At 39.7% G+C, this 11,836-nt stretch overlaps 1 protein-coding gene across 1 annotated transcript; it reads right to left on the reverse strand.

The window, feature by feature from the left end:
* Positions 1 to 775: 775 nt before the first annotated feature.
* Positions 776 to 10,640, reverse strand: LOC102787091 (sphingosine-1-phosphate phosphatase 1-like). The gene is made up of 3 exons (XM_006797123.2): positions 9,608 to 10,640; positions 4,125 to 4,214; positions 776 to 2,930 (listed from the first exon to the last, which is right to left on the reverse strand). Exons 1-3 carry the CDS (start codon positions 10,298 to 10,300, stop codon positions 2,379 to 2,381), a joined length of 1,335 nt encoding a protein of 444 aa, XP_006797186.2. The 5' UTR covers positions 10,301 to 10,640; the 3' UTR covers positions 776 to 2,378.
* Positions 10,641 to 11,836: the final 1,196 nt, after the last annotated feature.

The following is an 11,836-nucleotide window of genomic DNA, read 5'->3' on the forward strand; positions in this document are numbered from 1 at the left end:
AGTATCAAGCGCCAATTTGAGATGTTCAAAACATTTATTCCTGGAAAAAAGCAAAAAATACTTCACAGGGACACCTAGGTGGGAATAAAGCCTAATCACACTCCATCCTGCTTTAGGTTTTTTAGATTCACTTTTTGCTGAAAAAGAGGTAATGTACAATTAAAAGATAATGTACAATCATATATAAAGGCTTTTCCACTACCATCTCAGGTGAATGGAAAAATAAAAAAAAACAGAGAAAGAAAATAAAAAGATGTAGCTGCAAGTCAGTCTTTAAAATAATTTAACTATATAAACATAGAAGCAACTTAAAAATTCTGTTTCTGGAATAATATTCAATTATGAAATAACTGTAATATGGCACAAAAATAAATTGCTTCCATTGTGGAATGACAAGTTAACAGTCACGTTCAGTGAAATTCTTCTATTTTTCCTGAGAGATGATGTCTTGAGAGCCTTCAAAGTAATTTCAACAGAAATCTAAGATTTTACAGTCTCTAAGTGCATATGTCTTCTTCTTTTTTGTCCATTTGGCCACAATATTAAAAAACACAACACACTAGTATAAAAATCCCAGATGCACTAAATGGTTTCCATCGATTTTCTTAACTGCTTATCCAGATCCATGTTGTGGCCATCACTGGGTGAGAAATGGGGTACGTTGTGGACAGGTCTCCCATCTATGTTATGAGTGGCTTCACCTGAATTTATTTATAATACAACAAAATAAAATATTCTTTTTTCTTTTTAAAATATTTTATTTTTTATTGTCCCCAAATGTTTTAAATGCACACAGGTATCAGACAACAGGAGAAAGAAAAAAAATGGGAGAACTGATGGAAATAGCAGATCTATAAATAGCCCTACATGTTCTGATATAAGTCGGGCATTGATATTTGGACTGATTATTAAAACAACACAAGAAATTACAAACAGTTACAACAATCAGACAACTTTTAGGGTCTAAGGTTTTGCAGACTGCGAGAGTAAGGAGAACTGAAACGTCTCTGGCATTCAGAGCAATAGAGTATGAATAATATATTCCTTTGTTTCCCAATACAACCATTCATCAAATACAATGATAAAATAATTTATCAAAAATATTGTTTTTCATTAATTCTCTACTATCAATCGACTTAACCTAAATTTGGGCCAAAGTTACACAGGACAACGCTGAATATGGAAATGTAGAAAAATAGTGATGACATATACGACCCACTAAAAGGTAAAGAGTCCTCCATATTTACATACAGATCATTAAATGTCCTGACGCCTGGAAGCTTAAATACTTACAGTATTTTTCATCGCTTTGATAAACAGATTCATATTTTGGTTTAATTTCAAAGAGTCAAACTCTCCAAAAACAAAAGTTATATTTGAACAATAGATTCCACAATGATGAATATGAGCATCATTACAGTACTTTATATTTAAGTAGCTCCAGTTAACACTTAAATGTGTTGACCACAGGTGGATCTTAAAGGATAAGGCAGGTGATATCCCATCCATTTAATAATTCAACAAATCTCCCAAAAAGATCAAAACCAAAAGTCACATTACTTTTAAAACTCCTCCAGAGCATGGCTGTCAGCTCATAAACTTACGCCAGTGGGTTTTGCAGTTTTTAGCAAGTAATTATTCATAAATAATTAATACTTGTGGTTTTATCTGTATCAGCATGACTGCATACGTGAGCTGTTGTTCTCATGGTAATGAAACGTCACACCTGAGGGGTGTAGTACAAACAAATTTCCCCATAGCCAGGCTTTCTTTGCCTCAGCTGGCTCAACAAAACCTAAAACCACAATTGGAGATAACAGATATGACAACAGTGGTTCTTATCGTTCTCTGTTAGCCGAGGTTTTCTGAGTGCTAACAAAGAGGGCATTTCACAGGTCACGTGACTCTTCTTCTTCTGCACAAAAGGTTCCCTATGTCTGTCGCCTAGTCGATCAGAGATGTTATCAGATGATAAATTGGTGATGCATGAAGATAACATAAATGACAAGAGATTAATGCTGCAGAAAATGATTAATCTTGGGATTTATCCCACAGAGCCATAAAATAAACATTTTAATTCAAGTTAATTATTTTAGTGCTGAGTGAGCCCTCTGAAACTTTCAGCTGCTCGACACAGCACTTTAAACCATTAATCTGACTTCGTAGTACACCCCTCTGGCTGGATACACACCTCACTGTCAATCGATTCATTACTGATTCTAGTCTTTTGATGGGATTTAACGATAATGGAAACACATAATACCATAGGACTTATCCTTTAAAACGCCCTTAATCATGCAGAAACAGAGCCTTCCCTTGTGTCAAAACAAGCAGCATGTTCACCATATCAACAGGACATGGCAGTTTGCACACAACAGTTAGGCAAGACCTAAGATCTTAAAGAGGAGAGGCACAAAGCACGCACAACTAAAACCCACAACACTGTAGACGATGTAACGATACGGAAGCTCCACTTTCATTTGCTGCCTCGCCTGTCTTACATCATCCATGGGCAGCCCAAATAGTCGGCATAAGAAAGGAATAGTCACTGCTTTCATAATCATCCTCGTGACGAGGAGCACGGCGACTCCGATGAAGAAGCGTAGCATGGAGCGCAACACCAAGCTAACGCCGAGTGATGGCAATGTTAGAGGAAGCGATGACAGTGGAGGATCCAGCTGGAGGCCCAGCTGATAGTTTATGTGGGAAGCTAAAGCAGCTCCTGCCCCAGTGCCCAGAGCTTGAGCTGTATCGCCCCGAGAGGTGCTCCACGAATCCAGAGAGAAAGCCACAAGTCCGAAGCCCACATGTGATACGACAATCATAAGTGGAGCGTAGCTGCCCATCATGTAGTAGTTGTCAATCTTCCCCAGAATTGGTTGGAAGAAGGCGAGAATAAGGAGGGTGTACAGGAAGCCAGTGATTACCTCCTGAAACACAGGGACATAAATCATTGTAAAGCAGCAAGACAGTTTTGGTAGCATTTAAGGAAAGACAGAGTGCTGACAAAGCATATTTAGGGCTGATGATATATGTTTAATATCAATTTAACTTCTTTTTTTTTTTTTTTAAGTAACAGTAGTACACACATCCAATAAACAACCAAATAAAAAATGCTTTGCTGCTACCTGTCCTGTAGGAGGTGCTACAATTACACTTTCCTCCATGAAACATGTCCTTTAAGTTGCAGATTACTCCACAGTCATAAAAAAGTCCAGTTAGGATCAGGTGAGGTGCTGACAGATGAGCAGGTGTTACCATTGGAGGAAGCAGTATCTCCACAGAGCTGCTGCCAGGTCACAGGTTTGCAGGTCACAGTATCTAATCTAATCTCAGCGCGTTAATTTGTTTATTGGCCCTGTTAACATCATGTTCCATGAATTATAAATTTCAAGTTCATACTTATGTTAAAAACCTGTTAATGGGCTTAGCATTGTGTTTTAGTGACAATACAGAAATGCTAAAATACTGCATCTTCAAATTATATTTAAATAAATCCAGGGAAAAGTAATAAAAATTATTACTACTTATTATTACTTGCCAGGATTATCTCTATTTATCTACACCATTTCCAAATTCCCGAGGTTTCCCTAAATACAATAAATTTTCCCTTTTCCCTAAACAGCCAGCCTGAAAGACCATTAACCAAAGGCCAAGAGATGTTTTTATCAGAGGTTTCCAAAACCCAGCAGTATGGTACGCAGATTAAAAAGAAAAAAAGAAGAAAAAAAATCACTTCCTTCCTCTATCTGCTTAAGCTAAACACAACAGGAAATGTATTAAGTAATCAGAAAAAACTGAATTTGATACTAACAATTGGAAAAATGTTTTGTTTTCAACTAAAAGTCATCTGACAGCTCCTCTCACTGCAACAGTTGGACTGAAAGTAATTTTAAGTATGCATGCAAGTGATTTCTGAGATATGCACGCCACTCGCAGCAGGTATTGTGACAGTGGAAGTTCTCAGAAATGCATTTTGCCTTACCAAAGTTTCATATTGAGGCTACACTAAGACTATAGTGTAAGAAGGCAAAGGCCTGCAGGCTATAATGGAAGTTAAAAATGCTGAATGAGGATCACCACTGAGAACATTTAATTTCAGGTTAAAAACTGCAGTTGCTTACCAGAACAGAGTGCATCCCCATGTAGACTCGGCTTACACAGACCAGGACACTCCAGCTGAGAGCCACACAGAAGCCCAAGAGGAAAGGATACTATAAGAGAAAACAGAGAATGCATTAAAAAACCGAGAGAAACTTGAGAAGATGTCTTAATTGGAACAAAGCCAAACTACCCAGGATGTTCACTATCAGTGGAAATCATGGCTTTAAAAACTGCTGTGATCAGCAACCTAAAGCATATTGTATTTGAAACTGATGCAAAGGTCACTGAAAACGTGTTGTGAAAACAACTCTGAGTCTCCATTAGTCTGCCCTTTGTCACAGTAGTGCATCAAAAGCTGAACGCTAACATCAGCATGCTCACAATTGCAGCAATGTTGAGACATCTGTTTACCATGATTAGCACCTTACTCAGCGTTTCCTGAGTAACATGACATAACTATCAGCTGAGAATGGCATTCAATTCAATTCAATTCAATTTTATTTATATAGCGCCAAATCACAACAAATGTCGCCTCAAGGCGCTTCATAGATACAGAGAAAAGCCCAACAATCATATGACCCCCTATGAGCAAGCACTTTGGCGACAGTGGGAAGGAAAAACTCCCTTTTAACAGGAAGAAACCTCCGGCAGAACCAGGCTCAGGGAGGGGCGGCCATCTGCTGCGACCGGTTGGGGTGAGAGAAGGAAGACAGGATAAAAGACATGCTGTGGAAGAGAGACAGAGATTAATAACAGATATGATTCAATACAGAGAGGTCTGTTAATACATAGTGAGTGAGAAAGGTGACTGGAAAGGAAAAACTCAATGCATCATGGGAATCCCCCGGCAGCCTACATCTATTGCAGCATAACTAAGGGAGGATTCAGGGTCACCTGGTCCAGCCCTAACTATATGCTTTAGCAAAAAGGAAAGTTTTAAGCCTAATCTTAAAAGTAGAGATAGTGTCTGTCTCCCGAATCCAAATTGGAAGCTGGTTCCACAGAAGAGGGGCCTGAAAACTGAAGGCTCTCCCTCCCATTCTACTTTTAAATACTCTAGGAACAACAAGTAGGCCTGCAGAGTGGGAGCGAAGTGCTCTAATAGGGTAATATGGTACTACAAGGTCATTAAGATAAGATGGGGCCTGATTATTTAAGACCTTGTATGTGAGGAGCAGGATTTTGAATTCAATTCTGGATTTAACAGGAAGCCAAGGCATCACTTGTGTAAACTAAATGCAAACTGAACTATTGGTAGAGTAAACTGCGACCTGATTTTATCTGTCGAGTTAAGCAAGTTTGATCAATATTTATCGTGGGTGGACATGAAAGAGTTTCCTGGAAAAAGTTGTTGAGATATTTAATTCAGAACCACAAATGTCAGCTTCACCGTGGTGCGAGATGAAAAAAAAAATTAGCTGCTTCATCCTCTGAACCAATCAGTTGGACTGACTGAAAAACCAACAAATTCTAGCAAATATTGGCCTTGGAGATGGCTCTCAGCCTATCAGCAAATAAGAAGCCATTTACCAATGGCAGTGGCCAATGATTATCTCTTGTTCCATATTAGCTTTGGCTAAAGATTCAAAAATAGCGCAAAGAAAAGCTGGAAGTCTTTACACCAGCTGGGTTATTTTCATAAAACCTCTGGCACAAAACAGAGAATAAATAACACCAAAAAACAAAAATTAAAACCAAATAGCCGCACTGGCTATCAGCCAAATTGTCATCTATATATTTAGATAACCCTCCCGCCACACTATGACAGCTTTTTTATGGCGTATATCTTATCTTTTGAAACCTTTTGTAACCTTCTTCTCTGAAATGTTTCACCTCTTCCTCTGAAGTCCTGACACTGCAGCAACTTAATAACACGGAAGAAGGTTCATGCAGTTCAGAGAGCTACATTTATTCAGTTCAAGGCCTGGTTCCAGGTGTACCATCAACAACACACACTTAATCAGGTACTGAGCGTTTCCTCCCTGGTGCTGACCTTCCTTTCTCTCTCTTTCCATCCTTTTTATCTCTCGGCACAAACCCCCCTTTTATATCCTCTCCCTCTCTGTTCCTTACTTTTGTCTCTGCCGTTGCTCAAAGAAACGACACAGGCCAAATTCTTAGGCAGCTCCTGTTTTTGTCTCTGCTGTGTCCACAAAATAGAAATAACAGTTTAAGAAGAGACATATAATGGACCCCTGTTATCTTTGTTTCGTGTACTTAGGCTTGTTTTACTGTACCACTGTGAAGGAAAACATAGTGAGGCAAATGAAAGACGGGTATGAAAAAAATGAGGTCTTTCAAATCAAAAAAAAAAAAAGATTAGGTAAGCATTAACTGTAGTTTTATGATGAATTCACTACTCAAAGTTGCATTTAAGAGTTGTAGCCACCTCTATTTTGGGACAGAGTCCATTTCTTTTTTTTGGTCATTTATTGATTAAATGTTCTCACCACTCAATATAACCCATTCACAGCTTTAGACACATGTTTATCTGTATTCATTGATGCATTTTAAGTTCAAACCATTTTAACTGACTATGCAGGCAGTGGATCACTTTTGTTTGGAGCATGAAGGCTGGAAAAAAAATGTTTTGAGTTCTTCGATCGTTTTCAGGCCCCTCTTCTGTGGAACCAGCTTCCAGTTTGGATTCGGGAGACAGACACTATCTCTACTTTTAAGATTAGGCTTAAAACTTTCCGTTTTGCTAAAGCATATAGTTAGGGCTGGACCAGGTGACCCTGAATCCTCCCTTAGTTATGCTGCAATAGACGTAGGCTGCCGGGGGATTCCCATGATGCACTGAGTTTTTCCTTTCCAGTCACCTTTCTCACTCACTATGTATTAATAGACTTCTCTGCATTGAATCATATCTGTTATTAACACAGCATGTCTTTTATCCTGTCTTCCTTCTCTCACCCCAACCGGTCGCAGCAGATGGCCGCCCCTCCCTGAGCCTGGTTCTGCCGGAGGTTTCTTCCTGTTAAAAGGGAGTTTTTCTTTCCCACTGTCACCAAAGTGCTTGCTCATAGGGGGTCATATGATTGTTGGGTTTTTCTCTGTATCTATGAAGCGCCTTGGGGCGACTTTTGTTGTGATTTGGCGCTATATAAATAAAATTGAATTGAATTCGATCTGGTCGAACTGGACTTCCCCGCCAACTTTCCTAGAAAAACAACTCAATCACAGGATACCTTTGACACGTTCTCCTCCCAAAGCGCATTCATTGCTTCCTGCTCTTGCTCTGATATTGTGATATTGTTCATTTAAATAAAAACAAAACACAGCTTGGTTCTTTCTCCTTATGCGAACCTCTGTAATCCAGCTGCCAGTCCACTTCTTTAATGTCTTGTTCGGGGCACAAATCAAAGCATAAGCTTGATATATTACAGCTTTTGTTACGATTCGATCTAAGCTGTGCTGTTCTTCATTAAAGACTGGTCACTGAAGACTAACTGGGATTTAAATGGCAGTCCTTCAGTCGGATTGGCTGGCTCTTTGACACCGAGGGGCCCTGCACAAAATAGTGTATGCTGGGCTTTCTGTTGGTTTGCGCTTTTCAATGTCAAGTTAACATGAAAAGAAAAAACTAAACAAAAAAGAAAACATTTGGACCCCATCTGGGAACTTGGCACCTCTGCCCACCTGTGCCGTGAGTTATCAAAGTGTCCTCATATCCTGTGTTAAAGCTAGACCTTTGAAATCTAAGGCAACATGAATTAGAAAAGTATTTACAATGGTGTTCAAAGAGCATGCCTTGACCTGGAATTTCACATTTACAAATCATTTCTGAAGATAGCATGTTTCACTGAGTAGCATAACAATTGGAAAAGCTTTGTATTGAGATCGCAGTAAAAGTAAAGCAAGCTAGTATTTGACAGATGCTCTGAAAATATTCCAAAATGAGCCTCTGCAACCTTTAGAAATCATATTTATGGCTGAAATATTACAAAATAAAAAGTTTACCAAGTGTCACTCTGACACGAAAAGAACTGAAACTGCTAAAAGGCATGCTTACGCAGCATTTCTCCTGCATATCCAGCATGTTATATATTTTAGCAACCAAAAATAAAAATGTTGCCTTTGCAAAGTAGAATCATTAAGAGTGCAATTTTCAACAAGGTTTTCATAAGTGGCCTGTACTGGATTAAAAAAAAATTTTGTTTATCAAATGGCCAAATAAAATAACAGGAAAATATATTAACTTTTTTTTCTTAAGTCAACACAGACTCATGTCCTTGAATATATGCAGATTAAACAAGCAGTCACCTGTGTGCAGTCATATCACAAAAGTCTATTCTAAGCCAAAACGTTCTGCTATACAGCTGAAAGTAACATCTAGTGCTCCTGCAAATGCAAACGTCCTTTTGTACAGTCCTCCAAAATCACAACTGCACAGTGATCAGTGTTGATGACCCTGTGCTTCAGAGTTCATTGGGAATGGGAAAAGTGTGAAAAAAGCATCAAAGAAAACAAAAATACAGTATAAAACATACAGGCAGTGGCTGCAGTGGACATTTTTAAAATTGTTTTTAACATGTAGTTTCACTTCAGCTCTTTGTATGTTATAGCTTCAATCTTCTCCACGGCTGGCTAGTACACCGACAACAACACAAACATGATTGGCCCACAGACCAGTTGCACCACATATTTTTTATACTGCCCAGTCTGACAAGAAACGCTCTTCAGCAGAGAGACAGGCAGTCCAAAAAACTGCCAATGGACTATTTACAGGCTGCCATAGCTGAACAATAATTTCCCCCTTAACAGAATACAGACTTATGTGTTGGTCTTAAATGATAAATTCTGATAAGCTATAGAAATATCTCTTACCATTTCAGTTTTCTGAAATAGTAAGAGATAATTTTAAAGGATGATCCACTTTGCAGGACCAGCAGATGTGTCAAATAGCACTTTGTAGTAAAAACATAAAGCAACACTGAGGATTCAAACCCCAGGGGTGTAACAGTGTGCATACAAAGCATATGCATCCTGTTCAGGCCTGTTCCTGTCCAGAGGAAAGCCATTGTGTGGATTGTGCCTTGAACACTCGGCTATGAAACTGGGACAAGTGGGATCTCTGTTTTTCACGGACAGTCGGAAAGTACTGGAGTCTCTCTTCAACTTTAACTACAGTAATCATAGTTTTATGTGGATTGATCATGCTGACCACCATGCACAAGGAAACATTCAACTCCCTAATTGTCCATTCTGGGACAGAAAATACCCCCGCTGGAGACAAAGATCCCCTTTGGGGTTGTGTCCACTGTCAAACTCTAACAAATCAAACAAAAAGCTTTTTTTTAAAAAAAAATATAAAACTGCTGCTACAGACAAACTGAGCCAGTGAAGCTCTGATCTAATCGCCTAGAGGTCAGTGGGGAAAAACTTCTACTGGACACTGTAATTTAGTTGGGGTTTTTTTTCTTCTGGGGTCTGTCTAGCTATATATGTATTACACCTTTTTAATCCGATTAAAGCACCTGGACTGTGTACATATGCTCACCTGCCACCGTCCGTAGGTCAGCATGAAGAGACAGAAAGGCAGGGCCGTGCCCGTCATGGCGTGCGTGGATGGCATGCTGTACTCGGAATTGTAGAAGACCTCCACCTTTACCACAGGAGGAGAGGCCGGTCGGGACCAGCGGATCATGTCCTTGGTGGACTGTCCCACGAACAGGTTCCAGGCCCAGACCACGATGAGTCTCCGGCTGACCAGGGCGTCGATGTTCCATAAGACGAAGGGGAAGAAGATGATGAAGAACATCTCGTTGCCCAGCTCAGTGCCAAACGTGAACAGGTAGAACAGAAACTTGTTGTGGATCAGGAACTCCTGACCGGTATCTCCAGTCAGTGAGTTCCTCCGGAGGGGTTTTGCTATGGTGGTTTCTGAGTCTGCTGCTGCTGCTGATGGTGAGCCATCGGGCCCGGTGGTGTCGTCACCCAGCATCCCGTTAACTTGCGGCGTGGGACCATCTCCGGCTGCTCCATTTCCAACACCTGCATCTGAGCTCTGTGCACCTTGCTGGACCCGCTTCCTCAGCCCAGGACGGTCCGGCTCAGACACCCCGCTGTCCGGTGCGTTCGGTGCATCCGGAAATGTTCCTTCAACGCCGCAGAAATGTTGAAACCTTGCTACAAGTTCGGGGTCCTGTAGATAATTACATATCTGCACAAACGTCTTTACAAAGTTCGCCATATTTTAAAATAATTTATATCAGTTGGCAAACAGGAGGTAACTCTATTTAGTCATAAAAAGCGGAGTTCATTATCCAGGAAGCTAGACAGAAGTGCAGCTCGGCGGCCGTTGCATTCCTCTCAAACAAAATACCACAAACCGAGCTAGCACAGCGGCTAGGAACGCCTCTATCTGCTACCTGCAACCAAAGCACCGACCTTGAATAACAGCATGGAAACTCTGGCCCCGAGCATACAAAGTCCGTGACAGTTAACCATTACTTCGCAGCGTATGTAACGCGAACTCATACAAACAACAACTAACTGCGTCAGGCCGTTATTCCTCGTTTTGCTAGGATTCTTCTTCGTCTGATTTAATGTTGTCAGGCCAATGCACATGTTCAGCTAGCACCCCCTGCTGAACATGTTGCACATTACACATGATCTAATTACTGCAAGACGATGATGATGTGAGGCATCCCGTCTGATGATGACTGATTAAAGAGATACATTAAGACACTTCTTCTGTAGTTTGGTTAGGTTAGATCACACTACTACATGTTGTTTTTTGTGTTCTTTGCATAGCACTAGCTTATATCAAATATTTATTGACACACAACTGTCAGAGATTCATTGTAGGTATGAATAGATTTGAATAGCTTAAGAAACTGATACACAAAAAAGAAACATTCATTTATTGAAACATGTGCAAATACCGTGTATAAGGCAAAAATAGAGTTCTAATGAGCTCTAAAATAATTTTTTGGTATGACCACATTTATTCATCAACAGCCTGAACTCTTGCAAGTTTTAAGTTGTCTTCGGGAATAGTTCTCCAGGCTTCTTGAGGGACTATTAAAGCTCTTCTTTGGATGTTAACTGCCTTTTGTTTTGTTGTCTGTCAAGATGATCCCACATTGCTTTAATAAGTTGAGGTTCAGGCTTTGGGAAGGCCAATCCATGACTGATGGTGATCCATTAAATGTTTTTTTCTCTCCAGCTATGCCATTATTGTACTGTCAGTGTTTTGGGGTTCATTGTCATGTTGAAAAAGGGTCTTGCCAGTCAGGTGCTGTCCACATAGTATTGGGATTTGGATCATAATATGAAATTATTTTTCTGCATTCATAATTCCATTAATTTTGATAAAATCTGCTGGATGAAATGCTGCTCCCACTCATGACAAAGCCGTCACCGTGTTTTAAAGATGACTGTAGACACTCACTGTTGTGTCTCTGTCCTAACTTTTATACATACTGTCAATGATTAGAGCCAATAATTTCACATTTGGATTAATTACTATTCTATTTTAAAGCCTGGAGAAATATTGCTTTTGACTAAAAATAAAACAAAAAAAAGCCTGGCTCCTTGGAAGCAAAATGTAAAGAAATGAAGACTTTTGCACATTCATGTATCGATATAACTGTATTTTCCTCCAGCTTCCTAAAAACCCATGAAAGGATGACCTGTTTGAATTATACTTGAACAAATTCCTGATATCAGATGTTTCATCATCATGCACGTTTTCTAAGTATTAAAAAGAAAAAATATAAAACCC

Source organism: Neolamprologus brichardi, chromosome 15 (assembly GCF_056152115.1).
Source record: "Neolamprologus brichardi isolate AB-2024 chromosome 15, ASM5615211v1, whole genome shotgun sequence".
Taxonomy (NCBI): domain Eukaryota; kingdom Metazoa; phylum Chordata; class Actinopteri; order Cichliformes; family Cichlidae; genus Neolamprologus; species Neolamprologus brichardi.